This window comes from Pteronotus mesoamericanus, unplaced genomic scaffold, assembly GCF_021234165.1.
Source record: "Pteronotus mesoamericanus isolate MK-2021 breed Mesoamerican mustached bat unplaced genomic scaffold, CSHL_Meso_final contig_220, whole genome shotgun sequence".
NCBI lineage: Eukaryota > Metazoa > Chordata > Mammalia > Chiroptera > Mormoopidae > Pteronotus > Pteronotus mesoamericanus.
In genome coordinates, this window is record NW_026555091.1 from 6,452,183 (window position 1) to 6,478,102 (window position 25,920).

The following is a 25,920-nucleotide window of genomic DNA, read 5'->3' on the forward strand; positions in this document are numbered from 1 at the left end:
GGGAGCGGGAGGAGAACAGCCTGCAGCGCATCTCTTGGGGGAGACTGACGTGGAATGACCGCTCGGCCCGTCAGGACACAGGAGGACAGGCGGCCCCGCCTGCGTGTTTTTGTCCCTTTTCATCTTCAGTTTGTGCCCATCCTACCCTGTATTTTCTTTCTCCACTCCCATTTTTATACCGCACAGTTTAATAGCAGCGTGACACGCTCATCCGTCAGGGTGGGTATGAGGCAGCCCCCCAATACCACAGGCGCTCAGGGTTCTAGACGGGGCGGCCGGCGGCCCGGAGGCTCTCCAGCCTGCCTGAGGCCCTCAGGGATCGCTCTGACCGGGCGGGCTTGTTGTGTTCCCATCCGAGGGCGCAGGGGTCCTGGCTGGAGACTCCCCTCAGGCCCTGCCTCGCGGTGTCCGTCCTGGCCACTCGGGCAGCCGTGTGAATGCGGCGTGTCAGCATCTTTCAGGCGCATCTGATGCCCAAACTGAAGGCAGCAGCCTCAGGCTCACGTCAGTGCAAGCCGCTCCCCCGGATCTGTCCTTCTAAACATCAGCTTTTGTTCTCCTGTGTACAAATACCTAAGCTGACATTTTCTAAATTGCCTCTTCTACACTGGCCAATTTTTGTAACTTTCCCCCTAACGCCCGTTTTCACTTCCTGCGTCGGCGTCTTCCCCCGTGACTGGTGCGTGCCGGCGGCCGCACCTGCCGTTTCTGCGACATCCCCGCTGCCCGCTCATGAATAAAGATGACGGCAGGCACTGACCCCTTGCCGCCGCACTTGACATTTTAAACCAATTAGAGCCGCGTGCAGCTTGTTATTAGGCCCTTTGCTGAACACACGAGCTGCTCTTGCATTGTTGCAACTGTGGTTTGGATCCAAGTCTAGTTTGCAATGAAAATTTTATCTGATTTCATCAGCTGCTTTGAGGAGTTCAAACATATAACATCTGTGACTCTCTCTCTTCTTCCTTCTCCTCTGCAAATCCATGAATAAGATCCAGTCTCTCCACCCAGCATGAAATTTTTTAGGAAAATAAAACCGCGGGGCTGGGGGGCTCTGATTTGCTCCTCTCTGTGAGGCTTCGTTGGGTGTCTCCTAACATCATAATTTTTGTTCATAATGGACTTTCAAACTTACGCCACAGCTAATCCTGCCAGATACCGAGCTTTGCAGAGGGAGAAAGGAAAGGAGGGGGAAAGAGGGTGGCGAGAAGGAAGGAGAGAGGGAAAGAGAAAGGAAAGGGAAACTGCTTCCCGATTGCCTGGGTGGCTCCTTCCCATGCGTCTGTGACGGGCGCTGGTCAGCGGCCGTCAACGTGTGTGTCACAGAAGGGCAGCCAGTGCTGTTAAGGCACGGGGCTGTCTCCTCGGTCACAGCAAGTGAGCGGCGGTGGGACCCGGGCGCCGGGGGTGGTGATGGCGAGGCTGACTCCCACCGGAGTCCGTCCCTGTCGGGGGGCATGGAGGACGTGCAGACACAGGAAGCAGCACCCCCATCGAACAGGGACCGTGGCACCTGCCTGGGCACCGTGGGGACCCCCAGGTGAATAAAGCGCTTCTGCCGTCCGTCCGTGAGCTCACGCTCTGGTGGGGAACACTTGGAGCTGATGACGTAGAATTAGCGACATCGGCAAGGCCTTCCTGGCGGTTACCCACGTCCTGTGGAAGACCGCAAGTGAGTTCGGGAAACGCTCCCTTCCCCCCGCATTGGAGCCTAAGTGCCGGGCTGATGAGTTATTTCGTGGTTTAAGACTTAGCGGCAGGGCACTTACAGGCAGATGGAAGGTGGGGGCCTGGGGTAGCCTTGTGGGCGGTGTGGTGTGGAGGAGAGGGGCATAAAAAGACGTTCCTGGGACAAGCAAAGGAAGTCAGCCCTGGCCCGTGTGCTTCAGTGGGCTGGCGCCCATAACCAAAAGGTTGCAGGTTCAGTTCCTGGTCAGAGCTCATGCCTGGGCTGCAGGTTCGACCCCCTTTCCAGGTGCGTAGGGTCCCCAGTCCAGGCACCTACAGGAGGTCACCAATCAGCGTTTCTCCCTTCCATCAATGTTTCTCCCTCTGCCTTCCTGTCTCTAAAAAGGCAATGAAAAAATGGCCTCGGGTGAGGATTTTTTAAAAAATTAAAAAGAAATGTTTTTAAAACTAAAGAAATCTAAATACTTTTTATAATTAAAAGAATGGTGAGGAAATAAAAGAGACAGTGACAGAGTTAAGGAAAAGCTACCAGACTTGAAAAGCTTGCAAGTTCACTAGGTCACTCACACACCGTGAAGTCGCCAGGAACAACTTGATTCACCCAAAGCCAATCACAACAAGCCAGGGGACTTCTTAATTCACGGGATTGATCGCAATTGGATAATGAGAGCTGTCACCAGTCCAATCGTCGCAGAATTAAAATAATTTCTTTTTCATGTTTATATTATTTATTTTAGGTGAAATTTGATCAAAAGTATATGTAATTTATTTGGTGTTGCTACTTTAAGAAATGAGGAAATTTTCATATTTGTTTTTAAGGCACAGGCACTTATGAAAAATAATAATAAGTAGACCACTTTTTTAAAATAATGAGTAGACTTTATTAGAGCAGACAAGTGGAAAAGCAGTTTGCCATCATTTTATTTCACAATATTTTTAAATTATAAAACAAAAATAATATTCTACTTTAATGTACTTAGTTTTCTTAACTATTAGATTCAGTAATTATTGCTCTAGTTCATTTCCTTATCTTCACTTGCATCTCCTGTATTAAACATTGGTTTAGTAACAAACATAAAGTTATTCTTTTAAGATTATATACTTATTAAAAGAATGTATAGTGTATTTAAAGTAAAAATGATTAATTGAAAAAAATTAAAACATATCCTCCAAATCCCTACCCTAAAGCAATATAAAAGTCTCCAATGTATTTCTGTGTATTTATAAAACTTTTCAGCTGTGACTTAAAAACAAAACATTGGAACTTTTAAAATCATAACCAATAAGAAATTCCTTTTATCAGGATACATCACATATACAGTAGGACACTCGTTTAGATGAGTGTCTCAGCAACTTTCACTTTTGCTGTGGAAGGCTCTCTGCTTTGTATGGGACGTCAGTGACTCCATCCGGAGCCAGCACCCCATCCTGCCGGAGGGTGGGCCGGGGCGAACAGTGAGTTGTCACGCACTCACTGAGAATCTTCTGTAAGCAGCTGTGTGCATGTGGCACCGGGGGGCTCCTGCTCTGTTAGCAGAGGCAGGTTGGGACACAGTTTTCTTGAAAACCAATCAGTGCAGAAGCCAATGGAATGTACAGACTGTGGCCACAGGACAGGTGCCGTCTAGCAGAGTGTCAGGGACGGTCACCTCAGTGGGTTGTAGGATGTTTCTGAAGCAGTTCAGAGATCACCAGAAACTAAGTCCTAGAGAAGTGGCGTGCCTTAGGCCGCATGAAGAATCGGTCACAAAAACACGGCAGGGATGTAGGTCTCCCGAGTCCTGGTCAGTTCCCACCCACCGCAGAGCTGTGGCACTTGAGCTGCGCACGGGGCTCCGGGTGCGACAGAGGAAGCCTGGGGGAGGAAGCTGGGGGCGGCTACCCCGGCCCTTGAGCGGCTTGAGAAATGAGAATAGGCCTTTGAGAACCGCTGCTGAGAGCGATGGCAGGGTTTGTGCGGGGGCGCAGCGCAACGGGAGGCTGGAATCGGCGTGCAGCACTGTGCGTGCCGTTCTAAGTAAGGGCTGGTTTCCTGCAGCAGCAGACAGGGACGCGTTTGGTGCTGCCTCCATCTGGGGCAAGTTCCAGTGCTGGCTATGTCCCTTCCAGGTATAGTCATTACATATTGATAGACCGATTTTTTAAGGTCCAGCTATATCCCTCTAGGCACGCCTCAGATAGACGTGCTCCTTAAATGTTGGTGCTGGGCACGTCTCTCCTATAAATCTCCCCATCTGGTGTCTGGTTGTCGGTAGATCCAAACAGCAGAGAACCCAGAAGGAAGAGGCAGCGTGTCCCCGTCAGATGAAAATAATGGCCCAAGGCCCATCCAGACGAGAGGCTGGAGGCTGTTCTTTCCCAGAGACCAGACGCTTTACTCAGTTGTACCCATAGGAGCTGATTACCTGGGGTTTGTGTAGCTGGATTTGGAGAATTCCTATAGTTTTGTTCCAGGTTAAGGAGAACAGGAGGTCGACTCAGAGGCTAGCAAGTGGAAAGGAGGCGTCGACAGGGAGCCAGTCGGTGGGCCCAGAAGTAGACGCAGTAACGGTGAGGAAAAGTTTCAGTGAGAAAAGGAGGTGAACCCAGACGGCCCTGAAGGAGAGAAGAAAATCAGACCCGACGGACACGGCAGCTCGGGGCTGTTGGTGAGGGCGAAGCGTCCCTGGACGTGAGACGGAAGACGGCTGCCTCAGTGCACGCCCCATGGCGCTACTGTTCTCAGCCAGGACCCGGCCTCGCAGGAGCCGGCCAGGCTACAGCCTGCATTTGGAGGGCGGAGAAAACATGGACGGTACCTTGGAAACTATCCTGTGCACAGTTGTTAACCTATGAACCACCCAGGTAAAATTTCTACAGCCTAGCGAAGCTGCCCCCCAAGAACACCTTTTTCTAATTAAGTCAGAAACAGGCGTGCTTGTCGCTGTGCATGTGGTCCCTCCCGCTATGTAGTGTGTTCTACAGCCCCCGGCTCCGAGAAGCCAGTCCGCGTCAGGCTCAGCTAAAGGAAGCTTCTTACTGTCGGAAGCAGGTTTATGTTGCCCCACCCCCCAGCTCTCCCTCCCCCGGATCCTGGTGTGCTGGTTCACTAAACAGAGCTGTCGCGGTTGCATGTTACGTGTCTGCACCTGCCCCCGTGGGCACCTCCTGGGGACAATGAAGCGAGTGTGGTGCCTGACAACAACGCCACCGTTGTCAGCACGTAGCTGTGTGGCTTTAAACAGTCATCCCAAGGTTCCTTTATAGGGGATTGTAAATCGTTTCACGAGGTCTCTGTTAGTTCTCGAATTCTAGAAGCCAGTGCCGAGCGATGTGGGTCAGAAAGCAGACCTTCCTGGAGTGGACCGTGCAGTTAGCAGAACTAGAATGGGTCCGTGGGAAACACGAGGAAAATGGCCACGAAGGGCTAGGCAGAGCGTTCACGTTGTTGAAGCCACTGGAGCCCGGTGTAGCGAGGGGACCCATTGGAGCAGAGAGCCCACCTAACGCGGGGCTCCCTGGCCGCCGGTCCCTCCGTCCCGGCTGCAGAGCTCCTGCACTGGTGGCCTTCACGTGGGGAAAGCCTTGGGCCGATGAACAGAAAACAAAGCGTGGCCTGAGTGGCTGCCCTTCCGTGAAGGAGCGTCTGGGGAGAGTTTAAACAGTTTGCAGAGAGGACAGAAGGCAGAGCGCAGCAGAGCTCCCCAGGTGAGGATGACAGGCTTGGAGGGGGTGCCTGAGCCGGCGAGGTGAGGGCCCACCCGGGACTCGGCCGCCTGTCTTCCTGTGGTTGTGGGCAGTGCAGACGAAGCGCTGAGAGTCGCCGAGTCGCGTCGTCACGGGCAGGGGCGCCCCAGGCCAAAGGACAGAAGAGCATGGTGCCAGGGTTACGCCCTGGAAGCAGCTCGCAGCACAGGCCTGCCCGCCCGGGGCCGCCGCCTGCGTCCCAGTGTGTGGCGTGGGCCCTCCGGTTGCGGGACTCAGGGTCCGCTGAGAAAGCTTCCATTCGACCAGAGACCTTGGGTGGCTTATTATCCCTCTGGTTTGGACTCAGATCTTTTCTGTGTTGAGTCAAAACCAAGGAAATGTTCAGTGAGATCTTCCTCCAGCCCCGTCTGTCTTTGTTGTGACAAGCCTGCGAGGACGGCGGCCGTCGGTGAGCGCAGCCCCACGGGCTAAGCCCGGGGGCGGGCTGCCCTGGGCTTGGCCGAGCTTCTCTGCCAGGTGTGGGCTTGGCTGCTCGCGAGGTCCAGGATACAGGGCTCTGGGGCATGAGTTCTTTTCTCCGTCAGACCATGCGTGCTTGTGAGAGTTCAGCTTCCCTTTTCCAGTACCTCTTCCATTTGCCTTTTACTGTCCATCTGTTTTTAAAGAGCAATAATCAAATTGTCCGATACATGAACCTCGCGCCTGGTATTCCTTCTGCTTTTATCGCATGCGCGGTGCGCCTGAGCGGTCGAGCCGGGTTTTTCCATTTTGCACGTCGGGGCTCCCGCGTCCTCCCGCGCTGCGAGTTCCCGAACGCCCCGGGGAAGCGCCGCCGCCGGCCCGCACTCCTGCCCTGCGCGGCGCAGCTCGGCGCCTGGCCGAGGACCGGGAGAGCCCGGCGCAGTCCTCCGGGCGCCTTCCCGGCGGCTCTCCCTGCCCGTCCCTGGCCCCGCCGACCCCGCCACCTCGGCACCCGGAGCGGCGGTCCTTCTTTCTCTACCCGGCGTTTGGGTTTAAGTTCTCTATGCTGCAGTGCGGAAAATGCCACCCAGCAGAAAACTGGCCATGCATTCTTCTCTCCTCTTCAGGACCCCAGCCCTGTTATCCCACGTCTCAAACAGATCGACCGTGCGAAGTGGTTTGTTTTGTAGTTTACGGGGCAAGTACGATATCCATTCTCCCATTACGGCTGGAAGCGGAAGTTCTTGAATTGATTTTTATTGTGGTGACTTCTGGATTATTTTTTCTTCGGTGGATTAATATTTCTAGATGTTTGGTGATACATTTCCAGAAAGGCCACGTGGAATGCATTAAGCTTCTGGGTCCTGGCTCATTTTTATGCAGTTCTGTAAATACAGAATCAGCGGTAAACTTCATGACGTTCCTATTTTGAGCCCCGCGCTATAAGGGAAGCCGGGGAGCGGCACCCCGGCGTAACCTAAGAGCAGCATAAAGGCTTTTTTTATAACTTGAAAGAGCCCCCTCCCCCCTGTCCATTTCGGAAAAGAAGGCCAGCGACCACGACCGGAGGGGTGGCGGGCGAGCAGCGCAGGAGGTGGCCTCGGCAGATAACCTCACCGCCCACCCCCTGCTAACCCTGCGCGTCTGAACTCCTCGCAGAGGTCACCTGACAGGGCCCTGGGAGCGGTGCTGGGAGACAGCTTCATTCTCCTCTTAGAAGCGAGAAGCCGGGGGCTTGCGGAGGTTACGTCGAGCAGGAGCCCTGCCTCCTGCCTGGGTCTGCTCAGGTCTCAGAGTGAAGCACTTCCGTGTTTACTCTTGTCTGCAGGCCCTGAGAGCGGCAGGAATCAAGGCGGGTCTTCAAGAGCAGATCGGATTTGTACTAGTGAAAAGGCAAAGGGAAATGAAATGACCTCCAGGAAATGGGGAGCCACCCTAGTGAGAGCGGGTGTTTCCAGAGCAGGTTGAAAGTTCTTTGAGTTAGAGAATAGTGAGGTAGCTCTGCGTGTAGACAGTGCTTAAGAAAGGTGCCCCTGGCAGCCAGAGAGGGTGGCCTGGCGGAGGGCGGGGTGAAGGCGGGGGCCCCATGGAGCCGTGCTGAGAGCAATCCCAAGGCGACTGGTTTAGAGGAGGGTCGGTGAGGACAGGGGCAAAGGTGGAGAGAAGGAATAAGAAAGATCGTTCAAGTGAAAAATCGATCAGAACTTGATTACAAAGTAAACTGAGAATCACAGAAGGGAACGAGTCAAAGACCCCCCCCCCCCCCCCGCCATGCCATTGGCCTTGAAAGCGAGCGAGGGTAAGAGATGACTGGTAGGGACGGCAGAAAGACGAGGCAGGGAAGGGCAGTGAGGCGCCGCCGGCCCTGTGGTTCCTGCGTCGCTGTCCCGACAGAGCATCGTGGGCACTTACCAGGACAGGCCGGGACCTCAGCGCAGGCGCAATGGAGAAGTTTAAAATACCACCGATGTCCCTGTACTGGACACCCTTTGTGCTGCGACCCCGGTCTCCTCCCATCAGACGAGGCGTCATTGTTCATTGGCCCCTCTGCACTCATCGAAGGCCGTATCAGACGCTGTTTCTCCTTCACAGAAAGGGATTCTGGAACAGCAGCAGCGGGAACGGGATGATAACAGTTTCCGTGGCGTCTGCATGTTTTGCAGTGAGGAATTCTTCGGGAACAGGTTTGCCACTGCGCGCGTCTTTGCACGGGACTGCTTTCCACGGGAAAACTCGCCCAAACACCTGCCCTGCTCGTGTGGTTAAGTGCCGGGGCTCACTCGGGACCCTTTCGCGTGCCCGCAGCCATTGCTGTGATATGCCTGACATCAAAGATGGGCTGTCATTGCTCTGAGCAGAGCAGGGAAATACATTTTTTAAATGCCAAAAATAGATTTCTGTTTAATGTTGTAAAGCTTTTTCAATTGGCTGACAGGCAAGACTGTGTCAACAAACTACTACAGACGCACTGTCCTGTATTAACTCGTTAACTAAACTGTCAGCAGTTTTGGTGCTTTGTTTAAAAAAAAAAACAATAACAAACAAACACTAAATTTCTGTGATCCTAGGTCGAAGCAGGTTATGTTTGTCTTGGGCAACCTTCTCTTCCCCTTGCCCATGATGAATCGGAAAAGTGACAAAGCACAGTTCATGTAATAGTTTAAAGGACAGAAACCCAGTTCACATGTGGAGTGTGACCCTGCTGGTGACAGACAGTGGCCCGAACGTGGAACCCCTTTAAAGAGGTGTCATTCTGCGTGGCTCACAGACTGGACGCATCCACATGGCCCCCACGTGTGTTTCCATGTGGAAACTGGCTGGGCCCTCATTAGTGTCATGTGTCATTACCTCGTGCTGTTGCCGACCTCTTTGTTCCTGGACAGTTTATACATAATGCACATTGTTCCGCTTTCTTCGTAGATCTGTCCTTTTGAACCACATGTCCAGGGAACATGCCTTCAACATTGGACTGCCCGACAACATTGTGAACTGCAGCGAATTTCTGCACACATTACAGAAAAAGCTTGACAAGTAAGTCCTCCACGGAACATAGCCTGGAGCTGTGAACCCTGGACTCCCATGAATTGTTACAAGTTAATAGTCAGAAGTAACTAAAGAAATGGCCTTTTTTCATTTTTCATGTTGGGAGACTCAGCAATTCGTATGACAGTCCTCATTTTGTGCAGGTCATGTTGCCTTTACTGTCTTGTGAATAAAAAGGTCACATATCAACAATGTACACGCCATATAAGGTGTGTTAAATAAGGCGTGGAGACGACGCTCACTGTGCAGCCTGGGGAGGGGAGCCCCAGTCATGGCTTTGTCCCCCGCGTGCCCCTCCCCGTAGTCCCCGGAAACCTCTGTTCTGAATTTTGGATTCATAATCTCTTTGCTTTTCACCATAGTTACTTTACACGTTTAGTAAAGTAAATATACTGTCAAATTGGGGCGCTTTGCTCAACTCGATGTGGGGAAGAGGACGCCGTGCGCACCCCGCTGCCCGCCGGCACTTCTCCGCGCTGGCGCCGTGACGCCCCGCCTGCCCAGGGCCACGCTCCGGGGCCCTGGGCTGCAGAGCCCAGCAGGCAGGAATGAGCAGGGACGTTCTCGAGGTGACCAAAATGCCTCTCCAAAATCTAGCCACTTTCCTTTCTAGGAATGAGTCTGAGATTTTTTTCTCAAAACCTAGATCGCTGTATTTAAATAAAATACTAAAGGGTGTGGTGTCTCAGCCTACAGCATGTAGACAGTAACGTTAAAAAGATGTATCCAGTGATAGAGATCAATTTTTAAAAGTTCTAAATTCATATTCTGGTATCAACACCATATTAAGACAAATCCCTTCACTCTTTTATGGGAGGACCCTTCATTTGTAAAATAATACCAGAATCTCTCTCATCATCAGCTTGTCACTCATAAATTGGTTACTGTAAAAGACCATAGTTATTTCAATAGCATAAGAGATTTTTGAAAGGGTATGTAGTAGAGATGAAAAAAAATTCAAAATGGAAACATCTGATTTCAATCATTTGCAAGTGAGTGTTCATGTGGAAGGAGGATGAGACTGAGTCTGTGTGACTCCACAACGTGCAGTTCCAGCGACTCTTGGGGGGAAGTTACAGGATGTCAGCTGTCACACTTAACATGAGAAGAACATTTCCTTGGTAACTAGAGGGAAACTGGTCATCACTGACTGGTCAGATGATGAACTCCCCATCAGTGGAAGTATTCAAGCAGAAGATACAGGGGAATGACAGAATAATAACTACCATTTACCAAGCACTTACTATGTGCCAAGTATTTTATATATAATATATTTAAGTGATGCACATAAGCACATACTTTTGTTCAGGTGTGTATAAGTTATATAAGCCTAAGTATGTATAAGTTGTAAAAATTTTCTAAGATTAGGTATTGTCTTCAGCTTAGAGGCCAGACAACGAATGCCAACAGAGAGGAGTACGCCGGCCGAGTCACCCAGCTCGTAGGTGCCGAGCTGGGAGCCAAGCCCTGCGCGTCGGCTTGCAGGAGCCACGGGGCCTAGGACACCTCATCACCCTTGGCAGGTGCAGCCAGTGCCCATTACCATTGTGAATGCGTGAAAACGTGCCTGCGTTCACGTTTCTAGGATAGGCAGTTTGGTCAGTAAACTGTCAAAATAACGTTAGGTGCCCCCGTCACAGCTTTAACTGAACAGCCGACTCAGGCGAACTTGGAAGCGAAGGTGCACCCCACAAAGCCGAGGAGGCGCGGTGGGCGGGGCTCTGACGAGGCTCCCGCATCCCGTCTGAAGGTCCCGTGCGACCCAAAACGGGCACCGTGACTCGACAGAGGCCGGGTGCAGCCGCGCGCCTCGGCCAGGGGGGCCTGCCTGACCCGGTCCTGTCCCACCGCAGCTTGCAGTGCCTGTACTGCGAGAAGACCTTCCGGGACGAGAACACCCTGAAAGGCCACATGAGGAAAAGGCAGCACCGCAGGGTCAATCCAAAGAACCGCGAGTACGACCGGTTCTACGTCATCAACTACTTGGTAAGTCTTTCTCCTCCTCGGGGCGCTCTGATGCGTTTCCACAGACAAAGCTCGGCCTGGGGGCCACCTCCGTGCCCGCCAGCCCCGGGCACCAAGGTCCGGGTGTAGGTGGGGGCGCCTCTGGCAACGGCTGGCTTCAACACGTTCATTTACAGACACGACTTGACTGGGTTTGTCTTGACTCGCCAGTTGTTCATAGAGTAAAAATGGCTCGAGAACGCACAGTGATCTCGACCAAAAAAACAAATTTGCAAAGCTTTTGGACACCCACACACCCTGTTACCTTGAGGCCAGAGACGTCCATGGTCTAGTCAAAAAGTACGTGTTGACCTTTGGCTGTGTGAGGTGCTATGCTAGGTAATTCTTTTTAAAAAATAACAACAAAAATCTCTTCACCCTCCCCGTCTTTTCCCATTAAAATACCCTCCCCTTCCCCATCCACCCTCCTAAATTTTATTTGTATTATTCTCTTGTGCCAGTTTATTTTTAATGGAAATTTTAGAGAAACCAAGCCAGGTAGGTCGTTTCCCTGGGCAAGAGGACTTGTGTGTGTTTGGTCGTCGGATGGACTAACAGGGTCACCAGGCTAAGGATTTTTAATATGCTGAACATTCTCCCTGCTCAGAAGCCTCTGCCCCACGGACCGGCCCCGTGGGCAGCAGTCCTTCCGGTTAGGAAAGGGCAGCTGGAGGCGCAGGTTGTGGGGGACGTTGGCTGTGGGGGGCGTTTGGAAATCCACAAGCGGGTTTGTGTTGGACACAGGGCCTGCCGCCCCTGCCCCAATCTTTCTGATCTTTTGGTTTTCTGTTGGGGGTGGGGGGGTTGTTGTATAACAAATTAGGAAAACGACTACTTGTGTAGAAAGAGGGGTTGAGGAGCTCTGCAGCGGGATTGGAGGGAGACGGGGCGCTCTCTTTCCGACACTTTTCTTAGCAGATGGGAGCTGTTTTTCCTCTCGCTGTAAATGAACTGGAATCCAAACGCACTGGCCACAGAAGGCATAGCTGATTATAATCAGCCATTTTACCTGCTGGACAGAAGCGAGCATGCCCTGAATTACGCAGGAAAGCTCTGCTCCAGGGTGCAATTTCTGTCTGTGCTAGCAGCTAGTCCTTACAGGGATGAAATAAATCTGCCCTTGGAGCAAGATGAGCCTGTGTTTGAAGACAGACCCTGAGAGGAAGCCGCGGAGGCTGCGGGTTTTCTACGACTCGCTGAAGGCAAGGCTCCCTGGAGCCCCTCTGCCACCCCTGCAGTTCCCTCGGTCGCTCCTTCCTGGAGCAGGCGCTGCCGGCCCTGGGAAGGCTTCGCGGCCGCAGAAACCTCCGGCAGCCTCTCGGGCGCCTGCTCCGGGCGCCTCTGGACTGGCGCTCGGGAGTGCGGGGTGAGCGGGAGGTCGTGAGGCTGCAGGGTCTCTTTCCGAGGAGACCTCAGGGGGCCGGCTCACTCAGACTCTGCCGCAGCTTCTAGAAAAGTCGGAGGCCAACTGAACCCACGCAGGTGTGCGTGGCCGGCCCGCCCTGGAGGCGCCCTTAGGAGAGCGGGGCCTTGAGTGACCGCAGAAAATGGAAATTAAATCACATTAGGGGAATGGGGATGGAAGTTGGGTTGGTTTGTTGGTTTGTTTGTTTGTTTGTTTTAAGCTGGCAGCATTTGAGTACTTGGTCCATGTGAGGCTCTGTCAAGTACTTGTACTGTCATTTAGCCTTAACCACCGTCCTGGGACACAGGTGTTGTCACCGTTCCTGTTTCATAGGCCAGAAGACGAGGGCACAGGGCCATAGGGCGATTTTCCCGAGGCTACGCAGCCAGAGCTCGTTCCTCATTCAACCCCCTGCGCCCCCACGTCCACCTGGTGTCCTCACTTTCTGCAAGTGAGGTAGCACTAGAGCCCCCCTCGGCCTGGAGGGTGGGCTTTTGGTCACGTGACGGTGATGAGACCCCAGCGGCCTGTCGGCCCGCCCTTGCCCACCCTCCTCTGTCACGAGCTGGACGGCGAGCGCAGGTCCATGCGAGGCTGCCAGTCACCAGCTCCGGAAGATTCCCAGCCCACAGCGCCCCGGCCCACAGCGCGGCCTCTCAGCCCCGGCTGCTTTCTGCCAAAGCATTCGCCACCAGAAAGAGTGATTTTTCTAAAAACCTGCCATGTGTTCGCGATGCTTGAGCATTTTTGAAGTGATGTGAACTTCCCCTTGAAAAGGATTGAAGAAGCTAATAAAGTCTCCACAGGGCCTAAGTGTCCTTAATGAGGGGAGCGCATGGAGGGACCAGCCTTAGTAGCAGCCCAGGATACCGCTGTGGGCCACAGGATGGTGATACGTGGGGTGAGCACGTAGAGGGCCATTCCAAACGCTGAAGGTGCGGAGTCAGAGAAAACGAGGGCCCCGGGCTGCTCAACGCCATTGCAGTCTCGTCATACACCCCATTAATGACAGTCTCCAATAGGAAGAATAAAAGTTCTTCAAAGTTGTCTTAAGCGATGAGTAACGACACCCTATTTTTAAAAAGAGAGAAGGCTGGCACGCAGGCTTGGCCGTGGGCAGCAGACAGGAGAACCGCGGCCTGCCTCAGCTGTCCGCGTCTGTGCCTCCATTTCCCCAGGCCCCTGCTCTGCAGAAGCGTTTTGCAGACACTTGAGTGCCTTCCAGGTACCAGGCGCTGGTGGAACAATGAGGAAGACGTTGCTGGCCAGGCGGCAGATCTGAGTGACAGCTCCCGGAGCGTGTGGGCAGGCTGGGAGGCGGGCACGTGAGCACACCCGTCTGCGCACCTGGTGGCGGGGGGCGGGGCCGGTGCCTGGGCCTCCTGGAGCGGCAGGTGCGCGCCCCCCTGCCCCCCGCCTCTGCTTCAGGCAGGGTCTTCAGCCCAGCAGTGGCGGGAGTGCCCGAGGCTCCTGGCTAGAGGCACTCTGGTGGTCCCGACACAGACAGGGAGACAGGCCACATAGGGGCAAGGGACAGAGTGCTTGGGGCTCTCCTCTGAGCTCAGCAGATTGACCAGTTCCTTTTCCTTCTTAGGGGGACCGCGTTTCATCAGGCACATCCGTCTTGAATACTCACAGGCTTGCAGCCCCACTCAAGGCCCTCTGCGTGGTCTCTCAGGCGTGTCCAAGCTTCTGGCATCTCTGGGCCATGCTGGAAGAAGGGTTGTCTTGGGCCATTGTGATCTTGTGATTATGTGACATTGCGACACGTAATCACACACACACACGAAAATCTCATGATGTTTTAAGTAGACTTGCGATTTTGCGCTCGGCCACCTCCACAGCCACCCCGGGCCGCTGCAGGCCGCAGGGGGCACACCCTGCTAGATCATGTCCTTCAAGCAGCAGCTTCGTCGTCTCACAGAAGGGAGGTTTGGGTGGCAGTGGCCAGAGCAACGGGGACAGGGTGCCCAGCAGCATCACGGTCGCACGCCCGGACTCCCCCGCCTCGGAGAGCGCCCGAGACCACCCGGCCTCGTCATCACGGCCCTAGCCGCGGGTTCCCACGGCACGCGTGGTGCACGCCCTAGGCTTGCAGAAGGGAGCTGTCTTTGTAGTGATTTTGTCATTCTTTGATTTAATTTTTTATTCTTAAAGTATACATAGCCATGAATAACAAGCAGGCCCTTCACCTTTTCTTCCTCATTTAGTTATAGTTCTCTCGAGTGAAAAGATTTCCATTTCAAACACTCTCTCTGAGGAGTTTTTTAATCAGTGCGTGTGTTCGGCAGCAGAGGGGGACGGGGGGAGAGGATCCTGTTTTTCCGTGGTTTTTCCACCCTCTCGCTGATCACAACCATCTGATGCAGGGGCTGGAGGGGGCGTTCAGAACATCTTCGCTGACATGCCTTCCAGACTCTGTTTTTCTTGTAGTCTCTGCTTTCCTGACATGACTCATTAGCAGACACAGTGTCTTAATTAGAGAGTCATGTGCTTTGCTTTTCTTCTCCCTGGGACCTGTTCCTGTAATAAATCGTATGTTTAACTGCAGCAAAGCCGGGCGCTCGAGGAAAGCCTGGGCCACCGTCACATGCAAACCCTTGTTTCCAAATATCCTGAGAACACAGAGTCCCACTCTTCTCTCACGTGGTGCATGACTGGAGCCACACTGCCTGTGTGAGTCCCTGCACGTGGTGCCGAACACCGAGAAAGTTGCAAAATAAAGCTTTCAGTTTGGAGCTGGGACAGTGGTATTTTTCGTCGCTCTTGGCTAAAAACATTTTTTCATAAGTGACATTGCCCGTAACCTTGAGGATGGAAACCCACCGATGGCCCATCCTTGATCTTACTGTCCAGGTCCAGAGAGACCAAGTCCTACGTGAAAGATCTAATTCATCATCGAAAATTTCAACTAATGAGGACCCTGCCGGCCGTGTGGAGGCCGTTCTCGGTGTCCATAACGAGGTGCAGGCGTGTCGTGACTCTGGGGAGTGCGTAACAGAGTCTGCGTGAACTGTCCCTAATGGCATTGTGATAAATCTCTGCATGTCTGAGTTTATGCAACATTCAGCTGGTAGACAGTGACAGCCTCCAAACCTCTGATTAAGCTGATGAATGATAGATTTTCCGTTTTCCTCTAAATCAAAATGGCACTTACAGTTCTTTGGTTTTAGTTAAATGAATACCTTTGAGAAAAAAATGTTCACAGCTGCAAGTGAATTTTGCTTGTGTGTTTTCAGAACAGTGATAAGGAACAGGACGCGTGTCTTTGTAGCAGGATGCGCTGGGCTTGGCAACCATGGCCACAGCTGAGCTGCTCGGAAGCGCTCCCTTCGCACCCGCCGTTGATTCGCCTCTGGCGCACGGTGCGCCCCTGCGGGCGCGGTGGGGAGGCCACGGGAGAGGGACAGGCTCATCCGGTCGCCTCACAGAAACCTTTAGAGGTGGGGTTTGAATCGGCCTTCGATGTTTAGGCTTTTTTGTTACGATTCAATTTTTAAAAATACCCTCTAAAGCCCACTGCGTGCTGGGCTCTGGAACGTGACAGTGAGCAGAGGCCAGGTCCTCAGGGACCCTCAAGGGGAGGGGACAGGTGGTAGCGCGTGAGAAAGCGATGTCAGCGGTGGTCCGCGCTCTGAAGGAAAATGAGACATCACCGCGGGATGAAGAGCGCGGCTGCTTCAGACGCGTCATGCGGGCAAGGCTGGGGTGGTCGCGCCCCCGCGGGGCCAGCCTGGCCACACCGCGCGGGCACGGGAGCGAGCGTGTTCCCTGCGGGAGGAGCGGGCGGGCGTGAGCGTGCCGAGCTCGAGGGACCGCGGCAGGGCCCGTGGGGCTGGAGCACCCCGAGCAGAGGTGGCGGGACATGGGGAGGAGGCGAGGGTCCGGGATCTCGCCGTCCGCGTGGGAGGCGCCGCGGGAGGGTTCACACTAACAGGGAAGGGACATGTCCTGAAGAAAGGTCACTGTGGCTGCTGCCTGGGAAGTAGACTGCAGGGGACCCCGCGGGTCCAGCCGGGAGAATGTCTCAAAATCTCCATCGAGAAATATTGGTGGTTTTTTTAAAGATCCCGGGAGATTCTCATGGGCATCCAGGGTCCCAAGGTCCTGATTTACCCAAATTTAAGGGAAGAGATGCCCCCCGCCACTCCTCCAAACATTGAAAGCACGTGAGGCTGCCCACGTTCTTCCTTGGGTTCAGCGGTTTTAATATGCCTTCTGGTGTGTAGGGCTGCAGAGTGTGGGTTATGCGTGTGGAGTTCTGTGTCTTTCCCTCCCCGTCCCGTCCCCCACCCTCCCCATCTCTCTCATCCCTCTGTTTTTTCCACAAAGGAACTTGGAAAATCATGGGAAGAAGTTCAGTCGGAAGATGACCGGGAGTTGCTGGACCATCAGGAGGAGTAAGACTGGCCGACGCTGCTAGTAGATGGGTGTTTGAGGAACAGGGACCCAGTCCTTCCGGGCGGTGTGAATGGCACTCTGAGAAGCGGGGAGAAAGGCAGGAATGCCGGCGCATGAGCCACGCACCATTTCGCGTAACAGCAGGAGCCGCCGCCCCTGCTGCACAGTGCGTGGTGGGGCATGAAAGCTGTGGCTCAGACACGCAGGTCACATGTCACTGAGAGAAGAGCGCCTTCCAGGGTGCCTTCTGACCTGGTCAGTTCCAGAGACCCTGCAGTGACGCGATCTTTGACCTCTGCGTGCCGCCTGTCCCTGGGGCAGAGGTGACTGAGCAGAAGTTGCCCTTGTCCAGTGTTCACCCCAGGGACGATGACCTTGAAGCGTCCTTGGCTTCCTGGCGGGGCAGTGGGGGCTGGAGCAGGGTCCTCCTCCACCTGAAGGGGCTCCCTGTCACCTGTCCCCTTCTCTTCTGGGGCCGTTCCGCCGCTTTCCCTCCCGGGATTTTGGTTTTCCTGGTTTAGGAACAACAAGCAGTCATCACTCTCAAAAAATAAATGCAAGGAGAGGAAGAAATGAATAAGAAAATAATAAAAGGGAGTGTGGGGGGGACTTTATATGCTTTTTGAGTTCTCTTCCTGCCAGCCTACCCCCAGATGTAACACTCGCCCCGTTCAAAGTGACCCCCTTTCCCATGTGAGGCGCACGGTGTGCCTCTGTGAGACGCAACATGTGTCGTGGGGGAACACAGCACCTGCCCCAGCGGTGGGGGTCCTGACGGGACCCCTCCTGCCCCCGGCCTGTCACCTCTGCGTGTCCGACTGGGTCGGCTCAGAGAGACTCCGCTGGCTCCAGGGCTCAGGACCTGCTCCGACGGAGCAGGCGCAGGGCGACGGCCGCGCTGCCTCACTCCTGCGAGCGATTTGACCGCGCTTGTGCGACAGTCCTTACCAAAGCGTGGGCGTGGCGGGAGGCTGGCAGGGCGCCCTGGGGGGCTGCGAGCCACAGGAGGCGCCCCTCCCTAACCAAGGGACCCGCACATCTGCCGCTGTCTGCCCACCACAGGGACTGGTCTGACTGGGAGGAGCGCCCTGTCTCTGCCGTCTGCCTGTTTTGTGAAAAGCAAGCAGAAACCATCGAGAAACTGTGTGTCCACATGGAGGTGAGATGTTTTCTTTGTCTGAAGTCTGTCCAGTTCTGACGGGAAAGCGGATGTTACTGCAGCCACGTCCGATTGCCCCTCCCTCCAGTCCCTCGCGCGCTCAGGGCCGCGGGCTGGGCCTGGGTGAGCCGCGGACTGGGGTGGCGCAGGCCACTCTGCTGCCGCTGGCCTTGGAGACGCCCGAGATCCTTCCCGCTGGGACGGCGGGCCCTGCAGCCGGGGGACCGGCCGGTGCCGCGTCCGGAGGGCTCTGAGCCCGTCTGCAGCGCCTCTGCGCGCTGGCTCGGGGGACAGCAGGGAGGCCGCCCTCCACGCAGCCCTGGGTGGAGGGGGCGGGGGTGCAGGGTGTGGGCCTGGCTCCTTCAGGGACGGGGCCTTGGAGAGAAGACCCTGAGAGGCTCCCAGTGTGTGCGCCCCGCTGGGACGGAGCTGGAAGCGGCAGCTGCTGGGTCTGTGAGAAAGGACCGTGCCCTGCAGCCCCCAGGAAAGGCGAGGAGCCGGGAGCGGGGGTGGGGGGGCTGATAATAGCGGGACCCCCTGCCAGACAACTCTGACGCGCTCCCCCCACCTGTGCCACTGCGGGGCCACGCGGCTCTGTGACCCCGCGTCTGCTCCTCCCGAGCGGCAGGGACATGGGCGGCGTCCCTGTGGAAGCAGAGGCTCGGGCTCTCCGAGCCGGGCTGCCACCAGCACGTGTGTATAGTGTCCGGCGTGGACAGTTAACTCACAGTCTCCTAACGTCTCCGGATTGGAAGGAGCCATGGCGTCCCGCCCGGTGTGGGGGTCCCTCTGCAGCGACCTCGACGGCGCCCTCGCCCCCTGCCCAGTCGCGGCCGGCGAGGGCCGCCTGGCGTTCCTGGCGGCCCTGCAACGGCCTTCGGGGGTGCACGGTCTGCGCTCCGCGAGCTCCGGTGCCCCCGGGGGGCCGTCCCAGGGAGGGGGCGGCCTGACAAGCCTCTGCGGCGCTAAGCGTGTCTCAGCGGGACGCCTGGGAGGGCGCGAGAAGAGAAACCGGCCGCGCCGCGCACGCGCCGGCCTCGGGGCGAAGCCGAGCGAGGGGACCGGCCTCTGCCCGCGCCCAGACCCGACCCGGGCGGCGGGGACGCCTCGGGGGCTCCCCACGGGGGGCGGGGGGGCGCGGCCTGTTCGGACGCGGGGAAGCAGCCGCGCTGCGAGGGGTCAGAAGCGGGACGACGGGCGCAGACCGAGGTTCCGCCGCGTTCTCACCGCTGTGACTGAGCTGTTCGTCGCTCTGCTCACGGACCCACCCGCTGCTCCTTGCAGGACGCCCACGACTTCGATCTCCTCAAAATCAAGTCGGAACTTGGTAAGTCCCCCCATTCGGGCGCGGGGTCTCTCCCCGCCGCCCCGCCGGCCCCTGTGAACTCCATTTCAAAGGCGGGGTTTGGTTTCGTATGGTCTTTCCGACATACGTGAATACTTCAAATAAAATGCAAGTGCATGGCCAGAATCTGTCGGAAAGGCAGAGTCGGGTTCGTACGCCAGCTGCCCCCCTTCCCAGCACAGAGGTTTTGGGGGGACGAGACGTGGTCACAGGCGGAAGGCGATTAGAGCCCTGTCGGCCGGAAGCGCTGAGCCACCGCTGGCCGCTCGTGTGTGTGTGTGCGCGCGCGCGCGTGTGCGTCCGTGCGTGTGCGTGTCATTGCGCTTTGTCACCGACTGCCTGTCCGGCCGGCGGGTAAAGAGAAGCAGCTCTTGACACCAGTCACAACGGTCCGGAAGCGGGTCTGGCCGGTTTTCGGACGATTACACCCTTCCGTGTTTCAGGACTGAGTTTCTATCAGCAAGTGAAGCTGGTCAACTTCATCCGGAGGCAGATCCACCAGCGCCGCTGCTACGGCTGCCACGCGGAGTTCGCCACCAGCGCCGCCCTGCGGAGCCACCTGGGGGAGGCCAAGCACGCCGCCCTGCTCCCCGCCGCGGCCACGTGGGACCAGCCCGAGTGAGTGCCGCGCGCCCGCCTCCGCGCCGTGTGGCACTGACTCCATTCCGCTGTTCACATTCTGTACGCATCCCGCCGCCTCCGGTACGCACAGGCGGGATCGCCGTCAATGGGCGGCACGTCCCCCTGCGTCCCGCGCTACTTTCCGCTCGCAGGACTGGCGACAGCGAGTCGCCAGGTGCCGGCGTGTGTCTGCACACGCATGTACTGGCTCGCTCCGACAAGCTGCTAGAAATGACTGTGCGGCAGGACGGGGGCGGGGCCTCGGGCGCGTGTCTCCCACGCTGGCCCGCCCGGGGTTAAGCAGCTGCTCCGCGGGCGGGCCTGCCGGGTGCGGGCCGGCCCCCGGTCCCCGCGCCAGCCCGGCCTCCGGGGCCGCGTCCCACGTCGCTCGGGACAAGCTCGGTGAGGTGACCCCGGGGGCTGCTTGGAGGTCCCTCTGTTCTCGCGGAGTGTTAGGTCCGGTCCCCCCGAAACTCTGGCCACAGAGCTTCCGATTTTCCTCTTGAAAGCAGAAGGCCTGCGCTTTTCGCCAGACCCCAGGTTTGTGGGAGGCCGCGTCAGCCCTGACCCGACCGGCTCCCCGGCTCCTGTCGTCGTCACGGAGGCTGACGTGGGCGGGCGCCCAGAACAGGCCGCCACGAGTGTCCCACCAGGGAGCCGGAACGGCTCGCAGGAGTCTGCGGAGAGCTTCGTTCTTGCTCCTTGATCCCCGAGGAGGCGGGAACCCGTAGTGATTAGGCCGGGAGAGAAAACACGGGGAACAGTGGTTCTCGTCAGGCACGTGAAGGAAGGGGAAGCGCGTGAAAAAGGAAGCGCGTTTGAGCTTTGCGAGCCCGTGGGGAGAAGCGGGGCCTGTGGGCAGGACGGAGGGGCGTCTCCTTCCGCTTCCGGTGCGGAGGGGGCGGCTCGCCGGGGCTGCCCGAGCCGGGGGCAGGCTCCGCTTGGGACGGGGAGGTTCTCGTTGCGGCGGCTGACCGGCAGGGACACCAGCGAGACCGACGTCCCAGGAAGGGCCCCGCCGGAGTCGCCGGCAGCTGCCGCCCCACAGCCTCTGCGGAGCGCTGCTGGGCGGTCGGCCGGGAAGCCTGGGAAGAGCACCGGAGCGCGTGCCACAGCTGCCGGGGAAGGTTCCGGGCGCTTGGGAATCGGTGGCTCATTCTCTCCCCGCTTGTCTGCAGGTACTACTTTCCCACCTACGAAAACGACAGTCTGCTGTGCACGCTGTCTGACAGCGACAGTGACCCAGCAGCCCCGGAGCAGAAGGGGAAGGTGCCCGTCATCAGCGAGGACACGTCCCGGCTGCAGGCCCTGAGGCGGAGCAGTGTCCTGAACCGGCTGCTGCTCCCGGAGGCGGCGCCCGGCCCGAGGGGGCTGCCGCGGCGGGCGGGCCCCGCGCCTCCCTCCGGAGACGGCGGGAAGGGGGCGCGCAGGCGCGGACCGCAGCCAAGGAGCAGTCCTCGGCGAAGCAGGCGTTAACAAAATAAAAGTCTGTTGTTCAAAAAAGAAAGTGAGGACCTCTCGTGCTTTGGCTCCCAACTTTTATTATGGAACCATCATAACTGCTCTCGTTCCAGCGGAATCCATTGGCTGCGGCCGGGCCTGCAAATCACGAAGAAACGAAACGCTCCAACAGTTTCCAAACCAGACTTCCACCAGTGTGTTCGGCCTCTTCCCCGCCGGCCTTCCTCGCCTGGCGGGTCGCAGAGCTTGACAGACGCGTGCTTCGTGCCTCGCTGGGGAAGCCGGAGAGGCAGAGACGCGGCGAGCAGCCTGGCCGGAGATCCGGGCGGCGCGCGAGCGGGGCCTGGCGGCGGCCGCGCCACCGCCCTCCGCCCGGAGTCGCAGGCTCCCTCGAAACGGACGTGAAGCCACTACCTTCACTTTCCCCTAGTGTCTGCCCGCCCGTCTGTGTGTGTGTCTGTGTGTGTGTGTGTGTGCGCACGCGCGGCGTGTGTCACTGACAGGGAAGTACTGTGTTTTACAATGTAACCATATTCCATTATGACATCGAACAAAATTAACAGTTTTTTAATATCACATGTTTTCCATTTTCCCTACCCTCAGACATGCCTTTTTACAATATTATCAGTTAAGATACCATGAGGAAAGTGAAACATCACTTTTGAGGATTTCTCCCAAAAATGTGTGATGTGCCTACACTGAGGGAGCAGCAATCTAAGCCGAATCGAGGGGCAGTGTACAAAATAGTTGGTGTTTATTCTTCCAAAATGAAGGTCATGAGAAAGCAAAGACTGCACGACTTGTCCCAGACCAAGGAGGTGCCACAACGTGCAACCCTGGACTGCACCCTAGACCAGGAAAAAAATGTCTGTCTTTTGCTGTGGAAGGTATTCGAGGGACAGTTGGCGAAACTTGAGTAAGGTCTGTAGTAAATGTTAGGGTACTGGTGTTAATTTCCAAATTTTGGTCACGTATTTGCAGAAGTAACACCAATCCTCTCCCACCAAGGGCCTCAAATTGCAGCCACTGTTTGCTGAGTCTGCAGGGCGAGCCACCCGCGTTCCGGAAGTTTGATCGGACGCGGCAGCAGGATTAAACCGGAGCCGCCGCTGAGCTCTCCTGCCTTGTAACTGGTATTTTGAAAAGCTCAGGCACATTCAATCCCTGCTGATAACAATTTGCAAGATGGAATGACACTGTAAGAATATTAATTCAAACCGAAAACACTCCAGTAAGTTAACAGAGTATTAATTCAGTGTTCTAAGACTCAAAAGAAATTGTCCTTTTGGGCTTGTAAAATTAAACTACAAAAAAAAGAAAAGCAACAAATTTTTGAAGATAGTATCAGCCAGTTGACTTGGATACAGGGTGAGCTGTAAATAAAAATCTAATAACATCGCCCATTGTGATTTTGGAAAATATTAGAAGATCAAAAGGATATGCTGTGGTAAATTGTAAAACTTAAAAAAAAAAAATTGAAGGCCGAGGAGAAAGTGAAAGAAAAAACAATTTGATGTCTTACGCTCACAAAAGGCAACCCACACCAACACCTGCATCGATGCCGCCAAGATAAAGTCCGAAGCCTGACATCTGAGACCCCTCACAATCTGACCCAAACTACCTCCGTCCCTCACTCAGTCCAGTCCTTGCTGCCTCCAGCACACAGCAGTGTCTCCAGGGTGAGAGTCTGGTTGGCCTCCCTCCTTCCTCGTGGGCTCCTCCCCTCCGCCGCTACCCCCCCTGCAGCTACAGGGAGCCTCAAACACTCCCCAGCCTCTGCTTCCCCTTCCTTTCCTAATTGTTCCCAAATTGCAGCAGGGTGGGGGGACCCGTCCCCCTCACTAAGTAGCACCCACACCACGAGAGATGCAAGGAGGAGGACGCTGATGGAGTAAGAGCCCCGCTGCAGAGATGGGGCTGTGCAGAGACACGTGCAGAGCAAGCCCCCACCCCCTGGGCCTGGGTCAGTGGGTGCAGGTAGAGTGAAGGGGAGGAATTAAGTAGCTTAGATAAGCTAGACTCCTTTTCCTTGTGAAAAAAGCACGACCCCAATGCCTTCAGCCACCACGACATACTTATTTTCCCTACATAACCCATGCCCTGGAAGCCAAGGGGGCCAGGTCTGTCAGCAGTAGCTCACCCGTGACTCCGGGCTTGGTGACACCGCCTCAAATAATAAATCTTTACTCTCCTTGCTGCAAAAAGAAGGAAACAGGTTCTATGATGGCTGCCCAAACCATCCCGCCTCCCTGAGAGAGGTTAGCACGAGGGCTCCCAGAGAAGAGCAAAAGCAGAGAATGTCCGAGAAATGAGGCCAGAGCCCCCGCCGCGGGACGGCCCTCCCCTGGCCTGCTCAGTCCCTCGGACCTTCTTGGCTGAAACCCCGTACGCAGGGTTTTCTCTTAACAGCCAGCGACTGTTTCCCAGACGACACCGATGGCTTCCTGACGAGCGGGAAAGCACGGTCCTTGCAAGCTGGCCCCCACCACCCCTGCAAACCTGTCCCTTGCCGTTGCCCGGCATGCCCACGACTGTCTGGGTGCCAGGCCCCCTTCCATGCCTGGAACAGACCGCACGGCCCGCCTCCGTGTTTTCACACGTGTTGGCCTCTGTCTCCTGTCCTGCCCTTTCCAATGAGTCTCCTCGCCACCCAGGCTCCAGTTTAACTTCCTCCGCACAGTAGTTCTGTCTGCTGCAAAGCCCTACACCAGCTGGTTTGCTGCTACAGAGAATGAACAGACTGAGAAAATACGTTAAAACGTTTCACAGATAAAAGGTGGAGAATTGAAAAAGTTCAGGGAAGCTCTGATGGGGATTGTAGGTCAACAGTATGTCACAGAAAACTTGGATACCCTTTAAAAACGTGTTTCAGCCCTAGCCGGTGTAGCTCAGTTGGTTGGAGCATCGTCCCATAGACCAAGGGCTTGCGGGATCAATTCCCAGTCAGGGCGCATGTGAGAAGGCAATCAATCGATGTCTCTCGCATGGTCCGGACTTAATAAACACAGGCATTTTGTTAGGAATAGAGGCTTTTGAGTCAAAAGGTCCTGGGTTCGAATCTTCACCCTAACATTGCTTAGCTTTGGGACTTAGCGAAAGTTAACTTTACCTTCTCAGAGAGACAATTTCCTGATATGTAAAATGGGAGTAAGAATAATGGCTACCTCAGTCATTTGTAAAACCCTGCTCAGTGCACAGGAAAGGATTTTTTTAAATTCTCCCCCGATGATATGTTTTCATTGACTTTAGAGAGAGAGAAACATCAATGTGAGAGAAACATCAGTCAGTTGCCTCCCATACGCAGCCTGAGCAGGGACTGAACCCAGAACCTGGGCGTGTGCCCTGACTGGGAATCAACCCCGCAGCCAGCTGTGCCACCAGGCCAGCGCAGGAAAGTTTCAATGAATGCCAACTATTTTGTTCTGACCGGTTTACTCTGGTAACCTGTGGGAGGTATCAGGAATGTCCCCAGGAGGAGCTGAGCTGTCCCCCACATCACCCTGTTATAAGGAGCCTTTGTCTGAGCGTGTCCCTCCCTTTCATCGTGCGATCCTTAGTCCGTTCGTTCTCTAAGTCTTTGCCTCTTCAAAGCCGCCCATGATATCCTTTTATCTTGATGTCTCCTATATAAGAATATTCACAGACGTGGGAGCTCGTCCTACAAATCTAAGAATATGTTTGAAATTTTTCTGAGTAAAAAGCCTTTTAAACAAGTCTGTTCACACGAACTGTTCCCCATACATTCTGTGACTGCGTCGCCGGAAATTTACACCTTTGCAATGAGTTTCAAGCCCCGGCGCTCGAGCTCCTTGCACGTGAACCACAGAGAGAGCTGCTGGTGACCGAGACCTGGGCGGTCTGAGCCTAGTGTGGCCTGAGCTGTCGAGCACAGACAGGGCGGTAGGGTGGGGGACTGTCGTTTCCTGGCCAACACCTGTGACCTCGCTGCTGGGATGGTCCCGTGGCCAGGCCCTGTCATGGGTCCTGGGGCCTAAGGTCCAACTCCACCTCAGGCACCCTGCAGGTAAAAGCAGGTGGTCATAGAAACAAGGTTAAAGGAAAAAAAAAAAAGTTGCTAAATAAATATTCATTATTACTGGCAAAGAAATTCAAAGCATGTGACTGAATGTACACAGCTCAGCGCCAACATCTCTATAAAAAGGTACGAGATTAGCACCTCCACTTGCCGGTGTATTTTGGAAATAATCATAGTACCTATCTCTTGGGGTGGCACAAATAAATGAGATTATATATTTAAAATACATAGCCTAGTACCCACAGTGTAACCCTATCAAAATGTCAACAGCATTATTTCACAGAAATAAAAAAGAAAACATTCTCCTTAAACTCAGATGGCACCTCCAGGAACCCAAATAGCCAAAACAATCTCAGATAAGAAGAAAAAAGTTGGATAATGCACACATTCTGATTGCAAAACATACCCTGAAGCTACAGTAACCAAAACAGTGTGGTACTGGAATACAGACAGACACCTAGACCAATGGAACAGAATAGAAAGCTCAGGAATAACTTAGCTTCCAGAATGTAGGAGATACTTACTAAATGTGTATCATCATCATCATCACCAAGCCTCACCAATATAGCATCACCAATGCTATAACTACCAGCATTCTCCCCGCGTAC

The 25,920-nt window shown here is 55.2% G+C and overlaps 1 protein-coding gene across 1 annotated transcript in view; it reads left to right on the top strand.

The window, feature by feature from the left end:
- ZNF277 (zinc finger protein 277) overlaps nucleotides 1-21,322 on the top strand; it is a 71,703-nt gene extending 50,381 nt beyond the window's left edge. The window contains exons 5-12 of the mRNA XM_054571370.1: nucleotides 7,930-8,021; nucleotides 8,758-8,868; nucleotides 10,734-10,866; nucleotides 16,622-16,689; nucleotides 17,753-17,849; nucleotides 19,134-19,176; nucleotides 19,638-19,812; nucleotides 20,994-21,322. Coding sequence (XP_054427345.1) covers nucleotides 7,930-8,021; nucleotides 8,758-8,868; nucleotides 10,734-10,866; nucleotides 16,622-16,689; nucleotides 17,753-17,849; nucleotides 19,134-19,176; nucleotides 19,638-19,812; nucleotides 20,994-21,291 — 1,017 coding nt within the window. The 3' untranslated portion in view covers nucleotides 21,292-21,322. The remainder of the gene's footprint in view (nucleotides 1-7,929; nucleotides 8,022-8,757; nucleotides 8,869-10,733; nucleotides 10,867-16,621; nucleotides 16,690-17,752; nucleotides 17,850-19,133; nucleotides 19,177-19,637; nucleotides 19,813-20,993) is intronic.
- The last annotated feature ends 4,598 nt before the right edge of the window (nucleotides 21,323-25,920 follow it).